This window comes from Gobio gobio (genome assembly GCF_949357685.1).
Source record: "Gobio gobio genome assembly, chromosome: 22".
Classification (NCBI taxonomy): Eukaryota; Metazoa; Chordata; class Actinopteri; order Cypriniformes; family Gobionidae; genus Gobio; species Gobio gobio.
Genome location: NC_137118.1, coordinates 42,466,670 through 42,486,914, shown reverse-complemented (window position 1 = coordinate 42,486,914; position 20,245 = coordinate 42,466,670). Strand labels below are relative to the sequence as shown.

Here is a 20,245-nt window from a genome sequence, read left to right as displayed (position 1 = left end):
GTTCCTACAGATGAACCACAGCAGGCTTCAAACTCAAAGCAAATCCTAGGGTTTATTAACACAAGCACCAAACTCAGAACAAATACCTGGAGAAGCTACTTTTGAACCTGTAGTTTGCTGTGCTACAAGTCATAATTTACAGCAGTGCTAAAATTTGTATTCATTTTTTTTTTTATGGAACAACAACGGACCAGAAAAAAGACCAGAAAGGAAAATACAAATTAAAAGCAACTAAATGGATTGATCATATAGCTAAACAATCTTAAATTCTATTGGTAACACTTTACAATAAGGTTTCATTAGTTAACTAAAAATGAACAATACTTCTACAGCATTTATTAATCTTAGTTAAAGTATTAGTTCACTTTAAAAGGAAAATTACTCCATGATTTACTCACCCTCAAGCCATGGGTATATATGACTTTCTTCTTTCTGATGAACACAATCAGAGTTATATTAATTCATATCCTGGTTCTTCCAAGCTTTATAATGGGAGTGAACAGGGCTCACGAGTTTGCAGCTCAAAAAGTGCATCCATCCATCATAAACGTACTCCACGTGGCTCTGGGGGGTTAATAAAGGCCTTCTGAAGCGAATCGATGGGTTTGTGTAAGAAAAATATCCATATTTAAAACGTTATGAAGTAAAATATCTAGCTTTAACCAGACTGCCATCCGTATTCAACTTACGAAGTTTAACAGTTCAAAACATTACGTCCAACGTCATACTTCGCGCCAGTTACTTTTTCCGTAAGTTTCAGAAGGCCTTTATTAACCCCCAGAGCCGTGTGGAGTACAGTTATGATGGCATTCACTGCCAGTATAAAGCTTAGAAACATCAGGATATTTACTAATATATCTCTGATTGTGTTCATCAGAAAGAAGAAAGTCATTTACACCAAGGATATCTTGAGGGTGAATAAATCATGGGATATGTTCCTTTTAAAGTCAACTATTCATTTAATGTTAATTTCAACATTTACTAATACATTAATGAAATCAAACGTTGCATTTGAAAACATTAATGCGCTGTGAATATGAACAAACAATGCACAGCTGGATTTTTATTAACTAACATTAACAAAGAAATAAATACAAAAATATAAATACTTTAACAAATGTATTTAATATTGTTAGTTCATGTTAGTGAATACATAAATTAATGTTAACAAATGAGACCTTATTGTAAAGTTACCATTCTATTCTACAATATTACTTGACAAAATTCTGTTTATTTCTATGAAACAGCACTGTAAAAAAATGCAGGTCTCCAACTGAACATTTTCTAGTGACCGATCACATCTACATTTTTTTGTTGGCCGAATTGAATTTCTCTTAATTAAATTGCATCAATTCACAGAAATTCAATTTGGCCAACTGAAAAATTTAGATGTGATCGGTCACCTGAACATTTTCAATTGGAGACCTGAATTTTTTTACAGTGAGTAAAAAAAAAGATTCCCCTATTCATTTGAATCACGGAGCGATAGCACTACATTTTCTTCAAATGTGTACACTGTAAAAAATTATCATGTTTTTAATGGTAAAAGACTGTAAAAATGCTACGGTTAACAGTTAACTGGTTGACAGAAAGTTTCCATACTATATACGGAGAATAATTGTAAGAGCTAACCTTACATTTAATGTAATTTTACATAAAAAATACTGTTAAATTTAGTTTTTGGAAGTGAAAAAGAAGTCGTTGTGTAATTTACAGTGAAAAAACGTAAATTGAAATTGCCAGAATTCCCTGCGTGATACTTCACATTTGATGTATTTTCATTGAAATAACTTTCTTAGATTTACTTTTTTTTTTCTGATCAGTTTTGTACATTTGGGTTTTATTTTACATTTATTGTTGTTAAATGAATGTTTATTGCAATTTTTAAATGCCATGTGTGTTACCATGATGGTGTTCAGTGTTTGTGTGAATGACACTGTGCACCTTCTATATATTAGTCTTGTCCTCCTAAAAGCTTTGATTCATCATGTGACTCTCATCACCACTGTGATTGGTGGTTATCAAAGGTACATTACAGATATTAGTATTTCAATAGATTGGTAATTTAACATTATTTCAGTTAATGAATTACAGTAATTTATTGTAAATTTAACTTAAATCTGTCAAACCTAAAATGTTGCTACCGTATTTTTTACAGTAAAGTTCTGGCAACCACAGCTGCCGTTTATTTACCGTAAATTTTACGGGGATTTTGTTTACAGTGATATACCTAAATGACATCTAATATACATCAGACTCGCCAATGTAAAGTAAAGTCTATGTGAGAATACGCCAGTAAGACGCTTTTATCATAAAGACTCAATGTTTTCCTTCAGGTTACGTGAAGAGTGGGTCCAGAGGCTTCAGTTCCGGGACCAACATGTGATCGAGACCATGAGAGAGCAACAAATAAGAAGAGCTGAGAGGGTTCAAGGGATTTTAAGATGTCAGCATGAGAAGCAAAAGCACTTCTCTAATGCACTTCCTAGAAGAGCCTGACATTATGCACTCTCAGAAAAAGGAAAAAATGGTACAAAAGCTGTCGGGAACGGTACGGAAGGTTCTATGTACACTTTTGGTACCATTGAGGTACTAATATGCACTCTTTAGGTACAAAGGTGTAACTTTTGAAAGGTATACCGCCTCTGTGACAGCTTTTACACTTTTTTTCCGAGTGTATATCAGTACTGTATAAAAGTCACAGTCTATTTCTTTAACTTTACTAGTTTTTTGTGCCTTTGAGACAGAGAGATGCTGTTGCAGACATGCACCATTAAACTAAATGTGATCTTGCCTTCCAGCATTCGTCTTTCATATAAGGCTCATTGGGTTACATAGAATACATTCTTACAGAGTTTTGTTTTTATTAAAAAATATCATACTTTCACTGTGTAGCTTTATGCTTTTACTGAGAAAGAGCATGAGCATAATTTGTCATGGTCGCTGGCTTTCTGTTCAACTCTGTTATAACATTTCCCTCTTTAAAAATAAGTTTGCTCTGTCTGACATGACAGTTTTTCATTATGTTTATTGTCAAGCTCAATATAATTACACTCAGACTATTTATATTGCAAAAAGGAACGTGCAGATGTAAAGACAGAGAGAGAGAGAGAGAGAGAGAGAGAGAGAGAGAGAGAGAGAGAGAGAGAGAGAGAGAGAGAGAGAGAGAGAGAGAGAAAATAAAGAGAACACTTTTCAATTCCACTTTCATTTAATTTGCAAACTTTAACATCTGTCATCTGTCTTTTCTATTGTGATAAAAAAGAGGAACTTGTTTAAGTTGCAGGGGTCAGTTTACTTAGTAATTGTCAGCAAATTTGTGTCTAAATATCATTTTTTGCTTTTGCTCATCATGATTCTGATGCGAAATGATGATGCAGGCAGTATGTTGATCATTTTCTGTCAGTCTTTCTTAACACCATAAAGGGCGGATTAAGAATTAAAGGGGTCATGAATTGAGGACTCAACTTTCCCTTGAGCTTTTGATATATAAAAGGTCATGGTAATATAAAAAGATCCTGTAAGTTTCGGAGCTGAAAACATTGTTAGTCAAAGAAAAGCTTTTATTGACACCAGGCCCAGCAAACGCTCGACCTCAGCATGTTCACCATCAGTGTGTGGTGAAACACAGCCTCAACAGAAGAAGAAAAACACCTGATTCTGTTGCCCCGCCCACCTATTATAGGCCTACGTAGAGCTAAACCGGATCGAACTTCCAAGCAATAAACATACCGCAAATGCTTCATTCGATTCCAATATTATGAATGCATGGATGAACTTTATTTTTAATGAATATCCTGCACACATGGGGAAGACAGTGTGTGTCTGTTCCTTCGTTTCACCGCGGATTCGTTTGTAAACGAGCCTGGATTTGCAGACAGGATGAGATTACATGAGTGAATGGAGCAACACACTAATGTGAGTAAAACATGTTTTTTTATATGTGACAGTATTGCATTGTTACAGATCGTTTGATGTCTATTGATTATGTGTACGTGTCTAACTGAACATAACTTGGCACGCTGTCACTGGAGAATCCTTTATTTGAGGTGTTGTTGGTTCATTGCGATTCAGGATCAGACTCGGACATGTAGCCTATGGGCCAGGGCTCGCAAAGCCCAACGTCCCGGGGCTATGTGTTTTCCAGACGGGCAACCAAGTGTGTTGTTCACTCTCTTGACTTGATATTTGAAGGAAAAATCGCAGAAGTTTGGATCATGCTGATTTGTCTGACTCTGCAGTGAGGATTGTGCGTGTGTGTGTGTGTATGTGTGTTAGTGATGCATGGTTCGCTGTTATATCCACCGATCGGGTGGGCCAAGTAATAGAAAATAACATTCCAATTAATTGCTGGTGGATGAGAGATAAATCATTGTGTTTGTTTAATAAAGACATTTTGTGAGCCCTGTGGGCGATTCATTCCGGTTGCCGTTTCCCCACACGCTTTCAAAACAATTCCCACATGTTCTGACAGGGGAGCAGAAACTCATTATAATATGCAAAGCTTATCCAATCATAGCAGTGGGCATTTACTTCCAAGTCTTCAGTGCGGCACGCCCATAAAAACCAAGCGTTCCAGGAGAGAGGTTCAAAACCAGGGTAGAAAATAGCCTATTACTTATTCATTATGATGTTTTTAAATGTAAAAACCACGCAAACGTCATAAGTTGACCTCAGACAACCGTATAATAAAAATTAAAAAAAGCCAGTTCATGACCCCTTTAAGGCCAGAACTCAGGCCACTACACAGGACGGGGGTTAAAAAGGCCTTCTGAAGTGAATCGATGGGTTTGTCTAAGAAAAATATCCATAACTCGTTATAAAGTAAAATATCTAGCTTCAGGCAGACCGCCTTTCCGCATTCAACTAACACAGAAAGCGTAACACCTCTCGCAGTTCAAAACACTTATGCTACATCCGACATCATCATCGTGCCAGTTACGCTTTTTCTGTAAGTTGAATACATAAACATATTTTTCTTACACAAACCCAACGATTCGCTTCAGAAGGCCTTTATTAACCCCCCAGAGCTGTGTAGAGCAGTTTTATAATGGAGTGAAACACTTTAAGTTTCAAATTTGGGCCTGCCATTCACTGCCTTTATAAAGCTTGGAAGAGGAAGGACATTTTTTATATAAAACAGATTGAATTTGTTTGAAAGAAGGATGTCATATACACCTAGGATGGCTTGAGGGTGAGTAAATCATGGGGTAATTTTAATTTTTGGGTGAACTATGCCTTTAGCAGGCTGTGATCATTTTTAGCCCAAAACAGTGAGATCACTGGGTAAATCGATCCATCAAGCTCAAGGTGAAAACACTTTCAAACATGGTGATGAGCATAACAAAGTGGAAAGTCTTGCACATGATGGATCCATACAGACAATGATCATGAAGAGAGCTTTGTGCCACATACATGTATATAGTAATGATGGGAAAGGCAGCCCAGGAGGTCGGCATTCACTAAACACTGCTGTATTAACAGTTGTCTTCATCTTTATTCCAGCTACACAACAAAGGCATTTCCAAGAATGCAGAGGATCAAGGGAGTAGATGACCAGAGAAATCACCAGTAGAGTATTATTTGTTTGTTCGGTACATTTCACTGTGGATTCTTTGGTAAATCAGTTGCAATTTCGGCAGAGTGGACTCGACAGTAATGCCACAACAACATGCAAGGAACCATGTTCATTCTAATGTCTGATCTGTGATCAGTGATTTCTGATATGATTCATTTAGAGTTAGACATTTTTGTCTCAAAATCATTTATGGCTGTTTGTGTGTCAATTAATCAAGTCAGTGACTAAACGGTCATCACATAGTTTCTCTTAGTGCCATGAAAATAATCTGTTATTTAAACTGTGATTAAATCATATATAGAAAGTGATCAAAAAACGCTCCATTTATAATCACTGGAGCTGTCAATCAAACAGCGCAAGTTTATCAGTTACTGAGTTTAGAGTACAGAGTCATTTGAACTATGCCCGTTGATCACGCCTCTTGTGCAGTAGAAAATACAGAGCAGTCTCCCCAGACCAATGTTCAATCTTAAAGGGATAGTTCACGCAAAAAACGAAATTATGTTTATCTGCTTACCCAGGGCATCCAAGATGTAGGTGTCTTTGTTGCTTCAGTAGAACACAAATGAAGATTTTAACTCCAACCGTTGCAGTGTGATAGTTGTATAATGTATGTCAATGGGGATATTTTAGAGTATGAGAGCAATGAGAGTAAAAACACATAGACATACAAATCCTTATTAAACCCTGCGGCTCGTGGCGACACATTGATTTCTTAAGACACGAAACGATCGGTTTCTTCGAGAAACCCAACAGTATTTATGTTATTTTTTTTACATCTTATCAGACGAATGTCATCTAGTCTTCCCAGCGCCATAACTTCCGGCGAATAAGGTCAAAATACTGGCGTGATCAAAGATATATAAACGTAGATGCCTCATTGGACCGATCCGCGTAGGCACTAATGAGGAATCTATGTATATATCTATGATCGCGACGGTATTTTGCATGTATTTTGACCTTATTTGACGGAAGTGATGGTGCGGGGATGGCTGATGCAGAGCCATAGAAAAAAATGAAATAAAATTTTAAATATGGATATTTTTCTTACACAAACGCATCGATTCACTTCAGAAGGCCTTTATTAACACCCCGGAGCCGCGTGGAGCAGTTATTTGACGGACAGATGCAGTTTTTATGGACTTCAAAAACAGAGCAACTATTACTGCTATTATAATGCTTGGATTTGCCAGAACATTTTTAATATAACTCAGATTTTATTCGTCTGAAAGAAGAATGTCATATACACCTCGGATGACTTGAGGGTGAGTAAATCATGGGCTAATTTTCATTTTTGGGTGAACTATCCCTTTAAATTGAGCTTGGTCTGGTGATAGCACAGTAGACTGTTTAAGTGTTAAGTGTTTTTTTCCCCTCATGTTCACGACTTGTAACCACTTCCTCTAAGAGACTTCACCAACATGTACAAAAACTTGGCTGAGCTACCTAAAGATGGCTAAGCCTCCCTGCTAGAAATGCTAATGTCATAGGTTTGATTCCCAGGGAATGCATAATTGAATTGCAAATTGTAAATTGGAATAAAAGCGTTTGCCCAATGCATACATGTATGGTAAATAGATGCAAGAAATAGCAATAAGTAAATGAATATAAGACTACCACTTGCAAGTCAGCTGTTTTTTATAGGCTATCGCTTTTCACAAGACAAATTGTTTCGAAGATTTCCTTATGATTATAATTCATATAGTAATGCTTTGTGTGAATATAAAATTGGATATATCAATAATAGTTGTCGAGTGAGGTTAGCAATTCATTTTACGTCTCAATCAGCTCCCTAGTTCAGTAGTTAGGGCACTGATCAGGGAGTTGGTCATTATAAGAGCCGTCTCAATTGCAATATTCTTCCAGTGGGCTAAAAAGTTCGCTCCCAAAAAAAGTCCCACTATAGACCGTGAAAACCAGGGATCACTGATGCTCACTATGTTCCCTTAACAGAGATTCTGATGACAGGTACTGAACATAGTCTAGCTAACATTTATAATTAATTTATGGCTGAAATGTTGCAGGTATGTAACAATCAAAGTATGTGTCATAATGTATGTTAGCTAACATTAAAAAAGTCATAAATAAATAAAATCATGAATAAAATACTGCGGACGTTGTAATGTCAAGTTACAGGTTTGGGCAGCCCTGTTGTAAACCATAAACTAATTCACGACCTAGGGAGCTGATTGAGATGCACCCTATGTAACTGTCACAGGTGATGTAGTCTCAATAAAGTCAGCAGGTAAGAGATGCTGACCTCTAGTGGTGAGTGGACGGTACAGCAGCATGTGTTATTTTGAGAAGAAATTAAAATGCATAATGAAGAGATTTGTCAGATTTTGGGCAATGATTTTTTTTTAAATGCCAGGCGACAAAATTTGACACATTTGTCATAGTATAAAAAAGCAATGACAATCAAGTGGCCAACTCTTAATTAGGTTGATTTTTGGATAGTTTTTCTTTTGTGAAGTTGACATGCTAAACCCCATCTAAAAGTAGTTGAAACAACTAATTCCTTTATAAATATTATGCATTTATGAGATCATTTTAATTGAGAGACTTTGAAATATTAGTAGCCTGCTTATAGTACACTGCAGGAAGACCGTTAGAGACCGATTAAAATGAAGAATTTATTACAAATGGTGACCAGTCGCAGGACCTGAGACATTCACTTTCCCTATAGGAGTTCATAAAATACAACTGTAAAAATAATCTTGATGTTGTTAAGATTTCACATTATGAATCAACTGGCCTTTTACAGTGACACCCTAATGCATTAAAAGCGAGGAACATGTTTAAATAGGAAATTATTACTGAGATCGGGTTGTTCTTCTGAGAAATAGTCAGCAAAACATGCTTATTTTTGCTTTTGTTCTTTGAAAGTCTAGTCGAAAGACTCGAGTAGACTCTGTGGGTCCGTTCTAATCAGGGGATGTGTATCTTCTTAGAGTATTGTGTCAGAGTACTAGATATCCCGCTGCCTATCTGCTTCGTTCAATCACTACTCGTTCTATTGTTAAAGCTTTGACAGTTTATTTCTGTGTTTGGGATTCCTAGGGTGGTTCAAAGTGACCAGGGATCAAATTTGATCTCATTTGTTTCAGGAGTTCTTGCAGCAGCTTGGTGTGAGGCAAAAGTGTTTGCTACGGGCTTATTGTGTGGAATTAAAACGTGACTGGGTTGCCCTGGTTATTGTTGGCGGCTCGTGAGGTGGTTCAGGACAGTCTAGGTTTTAGTCCCAATGAGTTGGTCTATGGAGATAAAATGCGTGTACCACTGGCTGTTCTCCATGAGGATCTGAAAAGGCTGTCCAATATATGGGGCAACCAGCACAGGTGCAGTGCTAAGCAACAGCTTCACATTGTCAAAAGTTTGTTTACACTTCGAGGACCACTCATATTTCACGTTCTTCTTCAATAAATCAGTCAAAGGCTACCACTGAAGAAAAATTTGGGCAAAAATTCTTGTAATAGCCCACCAACCATACCCAGATCAGATCTGATCTAATTCTAGAAAAGTGCTTATATATTTTCAACAATGTGAATGTCTCAGTAGAGTATTATTTGTTTGTTCGGTAAATTTCACTGTGGATTCTTTGGTAAATCAGTTGCAATTTCGGCAGAGTGGACTCGACAGTAATGCCACAACAACATGCAAGGAACCATGTTCATTCTAATGCCTGATCTGTGATCAGTGATTTCTGATATGATTCATTTAGAGTTAGACATTTTTGTCTCAAAATCATTTATGGCTGTTTGTGTGTCAATTAATCAAGTCAGTGACTAAACGGTCATCACATAGTTTCTCTTAGTGCCATGAAAATAATCTGTTATTTAAACTGTGATTAAATCATATATAGAAAGTGATCAAAAAATGCTCCCTTTATAATCACTGGAGCTGTCAATCAAACAGCGCAAGTTTATCAGTTACTGAGTTTAGAGTACAGAGTCATTTGAACTATGCCCGTTGATCACGCCTCTTGTGCAGTAGAAAATACAGAGCAGTCTCCCCAGACCAATGTTCAATCTTAAAGGGATAGTTCACGCAAAAAACGAAATGTTTATGTTTATCTGCTTACCCAGGGCATCCAAGATGTAGGTGTCTTTGTTTCTTCAGTAGAACACAAATGAAGATTTTAACTCCAACCATTGCAGTGTGATAGTTGTATAATGCATGTCAATGGGGATATTTTAGAGTATGAGAGCAATGAGAGTAAAAACACATAGACATACAAATCCTTATTAAACCCTGCGGCTCGTGGCGACACATTGATTTCTTAAGACACGAAACGATCGGTTTCTTCGAGAAACCCAACAGTATTTATGTTATTTTTTTTACCTCTTATCAGACGAATGTCATCTAGTCTTCCCAGCGCCATAACTTCCGGCGAATAAGGTCAAAATACTGGCGTGATCAAAGATATATAAACGTAGATGCCTCATTGGACCGATCCGCGCAGGCACTAATGAGGAATCTATGTTTATATCTATGATCGCGACGGTATTTTGCATGTATTTTGACCTTATTTGCCGGAAGTGATGGTGCGGGGATGGCTGATGCAGAGCCATAGAAAAAAATGAAATAATTTTTAATATGGATATTTTTCTTACACAAACGCATCGATTCACTTCAGAAGGCCTTTATTAACACCCCGGAGCCGCGTGGAGCAGTTATTTGACGGACAGATGCAGTTTTTATGGACTTCAAAAACAGAGCAACTATTACTGCTATTATAATGCTTGGATTAGCCAGAACATTTTTAATATAACTCAGATTTTATTCATCTGAAAGAAGAATGTCTTATACACCTCGGATGACTTGAGGGTGAGTAAATCATGGGCTAATTTTCATTTTTGGGTGAACTATCCCTTTAAATTGAGCTTGGTCTGGTGATAGCACAGTAGACTGTTTAAGTGTTAAGTGTTTTTTCCCCCTCATGTTCACGACTTGTAACCACTTCCTCTAAGAGACTTCACCAACATGTACAAAAACTTGGCTGAGCTACCTAAAGATGGCTAAGCCTCCCTGCTAGAAATGCTAATGTCATAGGTTTGATTCCCAGGGAATGCATAATTGAATTGCAAATTGTAAATTGGAATAAAAACGTTTGCCCAATGCATACATGTATGGTAAATAGATGCAAGAAATAGCAATAAGTAAATGAATATAAGACTACCACTTACAAGTCAGCTGTTTTTTATAGGCTATCGCTTTTCACAAGACAAATTGTTTCGAAGATTTCATTACGATTATAATTATTGCTTTGTGTGAATATAAAATTGGACATTTCTATAATAGTTGTCGAATGAGGTTAGCAATTCATTTTGCGTCTCAATCAGCTCCCTAGTTCAGTAGTTAGGGCACTGATCAGGGAGTCGGTCATTATAAGAGCCGTCTAAATTGCAAATATTCTTCCAGTGGGCTAAAAAGTTCGCTCCCTAAAAAAGTCCCACTATAGACCGTGAAAACCAGGGATCACTGATGCTCACTATGTTCCCTTAACTGAGATTCTGATGACAGGTACTGAACATAGTCTAGCTAACATTTATAATTAATTTATGGCTGAAATGTTGCAGGTATGTAACAATCAAAGTATGTGTCATAATGTATGTTACCTAACATTAAAAAAGTCATAAATAAATAAAATCATGAATAAAATACTGCGGACGTTGTAATGTTAAGTTACAGGTTTGGGCAGCCCTGTTGTAAACCATAAACGCGTTCATCACATCTCGCCTCGACTACTGTAATGTTCTTTTTTCTGGACTACCAGCACACTCTATCTCACGTTTGCAATATATCCAAAACTCAGCCGCAAGACTACTAACTCACACTAAAAAAACTGCCCATATCACTCCAATTCTGTTCAAACTGCACTGGCTACCCGTGTTATCCCGTATCACTTACAAAATTCTTCTGCTTACCTTTAAGTCACTCAATGGTCTTGCTCCAGCCTATCTCTCTGAATTACTTTCTCCTTATATTCCCCCTCGAACTCTCCGATCTTCTGGCTGTGAACTCCTCTGTGAGCGGAGATTTCGCTTATCATCTATGGGTGGCAGGTCTTTCTTTGTTACAGCCCCTAAGCTATGGAACTCTCTCCCCCTGGCTCTCAGGACAACAACCACGTTAAATTAATTTAAAAGTAAACTCAAAACACATTTGTTTAATCAGTATTATCAGTCATGACAATGTTAACTTGACATAACACAATCACAATGTTAACTGACTACCAATAATCTGTTGCATCTTTACTCTAACTGCCCACCATGCTGTCTGTAATTAATGTTTGTTGCCTTTGTTTTTCATGTTGTATTGCAAATGTAGTGCGATTTGCAACTGCAATCGCTCATTACTTGGACTGGGCAAATGTCCACTGTCCGTCTATGTGTAAACTGCTTGTTATTTACTGTATTGTGAAGCGTCCTTGAGCTTGGGAAAGGCGCTATATAAATTAAACTTATTATTATTATTATTATTATTATAAACTAATTCACGACCTAGGGAGCTGATTGAGATGCACCCTATGTAACTGTCACAGGTGATGTAGTCTCAATAAAGTCAGCAGGTAAGAGATGCTGACCTCTAGTGGTGAGTGGACGGTACAGCAGCATGTGTTATTTTGAGAAGAAATTAGGATGCATAATGAAGAGATTTGTCAGATTTTGGGCAATGATTTTTTTTAAATGCTAGGCAACAAAATTGTTTTATGTTAGGCTATACCAACCGATTAGACACATTTGTCAAAGTATAAAACAGCAATGACAATCAAGTCGCCAACTCATTTTTGGATAGTTTTTCTTTTGGGAAGTTGACATATCATGTAGTCTGACATGCTAAACCCCATCTAAAAGTAGTTGAAACAACTAATTCCTTTATAAATATTATGCATTTATGAGATCATTTTAATTGAGAGACTTTGAAATATTAGTAGCCTGTTTATAGTACACTGCAGGAAGACCGTTAACTAGAGACTGTGATTCAAATTAAGAATTTATTACAAATGGTGACCAGTCGCAGGACCTGAGACATTCACTTTCCCTATAGGAGTTCATAAAAAACAACTGTAAAAACCTATAATCTTAATGTTGTTAAGATTTCACATTATGAATCAACTGGCTTTTTACAGTGACACCCTAATGCATTAAAAATGAGGAACATGTTTAAATAGGAAATTATTACTGAGAAATAGTCAGCAAAACATGCTTATTTTTACTTTTGTTCTTTGAAAGTCTAGTCGAAAGACTCAAGTAGACTGTGTGGGTCCGTTCTAATCAGGGGATGTGTATCTTCTTAGAGTATTGTGTCAGAGTACTAGATTTCCCGCTGCCTATCTGCTTCGTTCAATCACTACTCGTTCTATTGTTAAAAATTTGACAGTTTATTTCTGTGTTTGGGATTCCTAGGGTGGTTCAAAGTGACCAGGGATCAAATTTTATCTCATATGTTTCAGGAGTTCTTGCAGCAGCTTGGTGTGAGGCAAAAGTGTTTGCTACAGGCTTATTGTTATTGTTGGCGGCTCGTGAGGTGGTTCAGGACAGTCTAGGTTTTAGTCCCAATAAGTTGGTCTATGGAGATAAAATGCGTGTACCACTGGCTGTTCTCCATGAGGGTCTAAAAGGGGGGCCAGATCCACCTCAGAGTTTGTTACAATGCCTAAATGGTTTTAGATGGTGTTTATTCTTAGTTGGTCAAATGGCTGAGGAAGATTTGTTGAACAAACAAAAGATGAGGCGTTTGTTTGATCGAAACAGACTCTTGTGCGTTTTGTCCAGGTGTTGCCTCTTCATGCTTCTCCTTTTTGTGCCAAGTTTTCAGGTCCATATACGGTGGAACGTCAAGTTTACATAATCTCAACTCCTGAGCGGAAAAGACATTAAATATATGATAAAATAACATTGTTAAACCTTCCTTTTCAAGCTGGGCATCACCTTGTTTACTAGTGGGAAAGCCAGATGGAACGTGCCGCTTCTGTACTGACTATCATAAGGTGAATAATGTAACCAAACCAGATTCTTTCCCATGGCCGCGAATGGAAGATTGTGTAGATTTTTTTTGCCTTTGCTATTTGTATGTCAGTAAATGAAATGTATTGCAAGTATATTGGCAAGTGCCTTTAACTGCTTGTGCAAAGGAGATTGCCTCATTCATTACCCCTTCTGGGCTATATTCTTATTCTGTTATGAGTTACTCTACGCTACTTTTCAACACTTGATGAACCATGTAACTTCTGGTTTAAATGGATGTGCTGTCTATTTAGATGATGTGGTTGTATATAGTGATACGCGGGATCAGCATCTTTTACGTATTAGCGTTTGGCTGAGGCTAGGCTCATGGTCTACTTGGCAAAGTGTTTCGCACTATATTGGCAAAAGCATTGGGACACCCCTCCAAATCATTGAATTCAGGTGTTCCAATCACTTCCATGGCCATGTGTATAAAATCAAGCACTAGGCGTGCAGACGCTTCTACAAACATTTGTGAAAGAATGGGTCACTCTCAGGAGCTCAGTGAATTCAAACATGGTACCTGTGCAATAAATCAATTCATGAAATTTCCTCACTACTAAGTATTCCACGGTCAACTGTTAGTGGTATTATAACAAAGTGGAAGCAATTGGGAACAACAACTCAACCACAAAGTGGTAGACCACGTAAAATCACAGAGTGGGGTCAACATCAGTGTGCAGAAGTCGCCAACTTTCTGCAGAGTCAATAGCTACAGACCTCTAAACTTCATGTGGCCTTCAGAATAGCTCAATAAGTACGTAGAGAGCTTCATGGAATGGGTTTCCATGGCTGAGCAGCAAAGCATGCCACCACTGGACTCTAGAGCAGTAGAGATGCCTGGGTTTGGCTGTTGCCAGGAGAACGGTACTTGCCTGACTGCATTGTGCCAAGTGTAACATTTGGTGGAGGGGGGGATTATAGTGTAGGGTTGTTTTTCAGGGGTTGGGCTTGGCCCCTTAGTTCCAGTGAAAGGAACTCTTAATGTTTCAGCATACCAAGACATTTTGGACAATTTCATGCTCCTAACTTTGTGGGAACAGTTTGGGGATGGCCCCTTCCTGTTCTGACTGCGCACCAGTGACGAAAGCAAGGTCCATAAAGACATGGATGAGTGAGTTTGTGGAGGAACTTGACCGGCCTGCACAGAGTAATGACCTCAGCCCGATAGAACACCTTTGGGATGAATTAGAGCGGAGACTGTGAGCCAGGCCTTCTCGTCCAACATCAGTGCCTGACCTCACAAATGCGATTAAGAATGGGATGACAATAAAGTTAATGTGCATGTAAAGGCAGGCGCCCCAAAACTTTTAGTAATATAGTGTATTTGGGGAAAGAAGTTGGGCAGGGTAATGTACGTCCGGTATGCACTAAGGTTTTGGCAATTGATAATTTTCCTCCACCTCACACGAAACAAGAGCTTATGCAGTTTCTGGGTATGGTTGGTGGGCTTTTACAAGAATTTTTGCCCAAATTTTTTCTTCAGTGGTAGCCTTTGACTGATTTATTGAAGAAGAACGTGAAATTTGAGTGTTCCTCAAAGTGTAAACTAACTTTTGACAATGTGAAGCTGTTGCTTAGCACTGCACCTGTGCTGGTTGCCCCATATATTGGACAGCCTTTTCAGATCCAGGTTGACGCCAGTCAAGTTAGGGCTGAAGCTGTGCTGTTACAAACTGATGCGCGTTGTATAGAGAGACCGGTGTCTTATTCTCCCAGAAAGTTTAAGTCTCACCAGCTGCAATACTCCACTATCGAAAAGGAGGCATTGGCGTTAATTTGGGCTTTGCAATTTTTTGAAATTTATTTAACAAGTGGTATTTTTCCAACTGTGGTATTTTCGAACCACAATCCACATACTTTTTTTGCACTCTTTGCAGAGCCCAAACCAGCGTCTTATTCGATGGTCTCTCTTTTAACAACCCTATCCTCTGGAGATTCGACACACAAGGGGGATGCAAAACATACTGGCGCATGCCTTATCTCGTGCCCCATGTGAGAGTTTTTGCGGCTGATTCAGTTGAGTTTTTTTTGTTTTCCTCGCATTGTGACTGTGGCTTTTCCTAAAGGCGCCAGGAGTTGCGGTCTTCAAGTTGCAGAGGGCGATCAGATTAAGAAGCCACCATACTGGGTTTGCAGCCTGTTATAATGGTTTTGGGTTAAATGGTGATTTTTTTTTTTGTTCGGTTTTTTTCGTGAATTGATTAGGATGTAATTATATTTTTCTAATTTTTGTTTTAGAGGTTCCTTTGCAAGGATCCTCTCCTCTTAAGAGGGGAGGTGGTATGGTGTGTGGGCGTGGTTTGTTTTCCTTTTATTTATTTTCTCTTGGTTGTCTTGTAGGTGGCAGGGGAGATGAGAAACACCTGATCCAAATCAGGAGGTGTATATATGTGTTCCTGTTACATGCATGGAGGGGGGTTTGGTGTGGAGAAGGGACATCATCTCCGACTGGCCTATTTGTTACCTTGCACAAACGGGATGTCGTTGTAATTTCTGACTTTCCAAATTGCAAAAAATTGCTTACTATATTCTGTGAAACCCCTAGAATTACGTAATAAACTCTATTCATTATATCAATATTTTGTTTTCTGGTGCCTTGCATTGAGGAAACTATAGGCTACTATCAGGCATTCAAGTAAAAGTAGGCCTATTATTTGTGAAAATTAGAACAATGTAAAATCAATCTGTCATTTTCACAAAGTAAATTCCAACAGGATGATCTGGACCCCAAGACAAAGCTATTTATAAATAAAATTAATTAAATGACATGAAATATTGATTTGGGCTTAAATGGTTTTATTAGGCTGTGTGGGAAGAAAAGAGAGTGCAGAGTGAATCGAGAGACATGAAACTAGAAAGGCTAGGAAAGCATTTGACCGAGACAAGGATAGCCTACAGATTAGCCTCATTAGATATGGCCAAAGAATGACAACATTGACCAAATACAATTATTCCATACAGCCCAAATATAACACTGTATAAAAATCAATTTGAATATTTAATGATCATTAAACAGTAATTCTATCTTAAAACATAAAACCGTATACTTTTTTAGCTATAACATCTTTTAGAGATGATAATGCAATTGTGATATGTGGCATAACAATATGAGCAAAACTACAAAATGATTGAAGACATTGTGATAAACAGTAAAATATTAAAATCTTGACTGACGTTACATAAATGGTATAGCATTATTATTATTAGTAGTAGTAGTAGTAGGGGAGAGCAAGGCACAACCTAACACAGGGTTAGCTGTAACACACATCGTTTTAAACTTTCCAGACATGCCAGGATGACAAAACTTAGTGTATTTACAAGTGGCCATATCAACATTATTTAGAGAAAAAATTGCGCCAATTTTTTTTTGAAAATATCACTGAATATTTACTTAACCCTAGCAAATAGTACATTTCTTAATTTATTTACTTAATTTAGTTTATTTAAAATGAGACAAATATGATATTATTGTAATCTCATATCTGTTATTTAACAGTTGAGGTCGTTCTTTAATGCTGATCTAACAGCAGAAGACACGAGCCTGGGTTAATCCCAGTTGTGCAGGCGGGGCATGTTGTCACACTGCTTTACAATGAGCTATTATATTCCGTACTTTTATGAATTCTATTGAGAAACCATGAGAAAAGGGTGAATAAAGACTGAGAGTCAATGTTCAGAAATGATTAATTATTATTATGTTTTGAACTATGCTGTATAGCTGTATTTAGAGATGCGTTTGTTGTCAACTCAAAGATTAGTATATTTTTAATGATTAAAAAAAAATGCCATTATTTTATTTTAAAAAGTTAATAATTGTATTTTGACGAACTATTTCAGTCTGTCTTGTATATTTTTTTGATTATATCAGGTAACATTTTAAGCTGTCATATGCTCATGTTACAATATACCCCACCTATGGGGCACGTTGTCACATTTCACTTCCATTCTTTCGGGGTAAATCAAGAAAAAAGTATACACTGTATAAATTAATGTGGGAAAAAATAAATACTCTGAACCCCAAGTGGATTTACACAAAAAGCGTAAGGTTGTACCCCGCTCTCCCCTATGTACTGCATATGCAGACACTAGAATTTTCCATTTATGACAGAATATTCATGTATATTTTTAAAATCAAGACAAGTGTGCATCTGTAGACCACATCCAGTCAGTGGATACACCATTAACTTCCTCAAATCATACATCAGATGCCTTATGATAGCATTACAGATTGCAAGCTACTTTTGAACTTTCGGCATATAAGAAAGCACAGTGTCATGAATCGAATAAAGATAGAAACAATGCAACAAAAACTGAGCATTGCTAAGAATAGCAAAAACAATATTCCTTCTCTGTCATATCTGTTTCAATGCAGATGTTTAAGATGCACTATAAGAGTTTCATAACTTACTGACAAAAGAAGAAAAAAACGAGTGTGCACTTCCTTCTGAAAAGAGCTAGAATAAGCTACTTGTGCTGTTTTGCATGTGCCATCTTAAGTTTCTTTTTTTTTTAAAAGGGAAATAACAAAGGCAAAATATTTGTTGTCAAGATACTTCACAACAGAATTTGGTCAAGAAAACGATTCTGGGAATAATAAAACAATATCTCATCAAAAAAGACACCAATGTTAAGTTGCACTCAAAAAGGTCTGTGTCATTGCATCAGATACAAAATGTCAAAGTCTTGTTTGAAAGTGCAGAGATTTGGCATGGAAAAATCTCTTCACTACACGGAGTGCATTTGTTGTGACTGGGTGGATCGTGACATTTGCGTTCCCTCCTCAGAGAAAGCCCTTTCAAAAACACGTCTTAGAGAAAGTTTAACTTTGTTCTTAAAATCCTGCCCCATGAAAACGTACAGAATGGGGTTTAGGCAGCTGTTGATATACGCCAAAGAGATGACCAATGGATCCACCGCCACCGCCACTGCCACGACACTCGATTCCCCTCCATACTCTCTTATCAAGTCCACCATGTGATACGGCAGCCAGCACAGAAAAAAGGCCACGATAACAGCCAACATGATGCGAAACGCTCGGCCAGACTGAAACTGACTCCTGCCCAGCTTGCGTGCGATGATTCCATAGCATGATGTGATGCATACGAGCGGTATCAAAAAGCCAAACACAAATCTGATGATTCCAGACGATCTCAACATTCCAGATGTTGTTAAGTCCTCATCAGAATGAAAGGTGCAAAGTGTGATGTTAAAATATTCTTCAGTGTAAGTTTGTCTTAATATCATAAAGGGCAAGCTGAGCACCAAAGCCAGAACCCAGGCCACTACACAGGACAGCCGAGCAAGAAACAAGCTGCGATGATTCTGAGCCCAAACCGGTGTGATCACCTGGGTGAACCTATCTAGACTAATCAAGTTCAAGGTGAAAACACTGGCAAACATGTTAATAACTATAACAGAGGGGAGAATCTTGCACATGGCCGATCCATACGGCCAGTGATGGTCAAGAAGGATCTCCGCCATACTGAACGGTATGGAAAGGCAGCACAGGAGGTCGGCAGTCGCTAGATTGAGAAACCATATTGTATTAACGGTCCTCTTCATCTTCGTTCCAGCAAAGTACACAACAAAGATGTTTCCGGGAACTCCTAGGAGAAACGTCAGGCTGTAGACGAACAGAGAAATCCCCCTCATAGAATTGCTCACCTCTGAAGACACTGGGCTCGTCTCACTCTCATTAAAAGACCACGGATAATCATATCCACTTGAGTTCATGTCGTCGATGTAATCGTCAGCAGACGTCTGGTTCATTTTGCTTGAGTTGATGCTGTCCAAAGTGCTCCGTTTATCCTGTAAATACCACATTTGTCAAACATTTAGTCCATTTAACAGATGCTATTATCCCAAATGACTTACAAATGAGGAACATAAGCAGTTTGACTTTGATTAAACAATAAAGTTTATATCAGATATTATCACCATTAAAAAACCCCAACTGTACTCACCTCACCAGCTGCTCTGTTCTTGTTAGCGATACTTTACCCCTTTCACCACTTTAAGGCGGAACCACAGGAAATGGAAGGAAGTCCTAATAATTAGATGAAAGGACTGCAGAAGAACTCCTGTGGTAATTGCATGAACGCATTTCTTATTTAACAGACAATTTCAGTTTCATTATTCTATCTAGAATGTTGATCAAGCGGCACAAACTAAAACCTTTTGACGCTAACACACTCACATTCTTGGGTTCCTCTTTTAAAGAGTGGTAAAACAGAACCACGATTAGAGAAGCACAGAGACGTTTCAGCTGTGGGTCCAAACAATTTGTTCAACTGCAAGTCATTATTTGCTGTAATATGTAGAAAAGGCACCAGAAATCCCCCAAATGATCAGCAATTTCTAAACTAGTTCACAAGACTAGATAATTAAACTCATACTATATATGGCAACAGTATCATAATGTGGAATCCATTTACAAAATGATGGCTGATTACGGTCAGTATTACTGTTGGAGAGTACTACATTCCTAAGAGCTGACTACATGTGAATCAGGAAGGAATTTAGATATTTGTTTGCCTTTCCAAATTGGATGAGTTGGCTTACATTAAATGACCCATGAGTTTAAAATCATGTGACTACATTTTGATAAAGTACTTTTCTCTTTTCCCTTAAAAAAGCTAAATAACAGCACACCCAA

At 37.7% G+C, this 20,245-nt stretch overlaps 2 protein-coding genes across 3 annotated transcripts in view; one reads left to right on the top strand and one right to left on the bottom strand.

The window, feature by feature from the left end:
• Positions 1-5,575, top strand: part of tdgf1 (teratocarcinoma-derived growth factor 1) — a gene marked incomplete at both ends in the record, with an annotated part of 60,530 nt that extends 54,955 nt beyond the window's left edge. The window contains one exon of the mRNA XM_079805215.1: positions 5,506-5,575. Coding sequence (XP_079661341.1) covers positions 5,506-5,575 — 70 coding nt within the window. The remainder of the gene's footprint in view (positions 1-5,505) is intronic.
• A 10,797-nt stretch (positions 5,576-16,372) lies between these two features.
• On the bottom strand, positions 16,373-19,988 carry c3ar1 (C3a anaphylatoxin chemotactic receptor). Of its 2 annotated transcripts, XM_079804063.1 has the most exons (3): positions 19,787-19,988; positions 19,554-19,670; positions 16,373-19,398 (listed from the first exon to the last, which is right to left on the bottom strand). In XM_079804063.1, the coding sequence occupies exon 3, from the start codon at positions 19,357-19,359 to the stop codon at positions 18,316-18,318; it is 1,044 nt and encodes a 347-aa protein (XP_079660189.1). In that variant the 5' UTR covers positions 19,360-19,398; positions 19,554-19,670; positions 19,787-19,988; the 3' UTR covers positions 16,373-18,315. The 2 variants fall into 2 exon arrangements, with proteins under 2 accessions (XP_079660189.1, XP_079660188.1); XM_079804062.1 differs by having other exon boundaries at positions 19,554-19,884.
• Between the last annotated feature and the right edge of the window lie 257 nt (positions 19,989-20,245).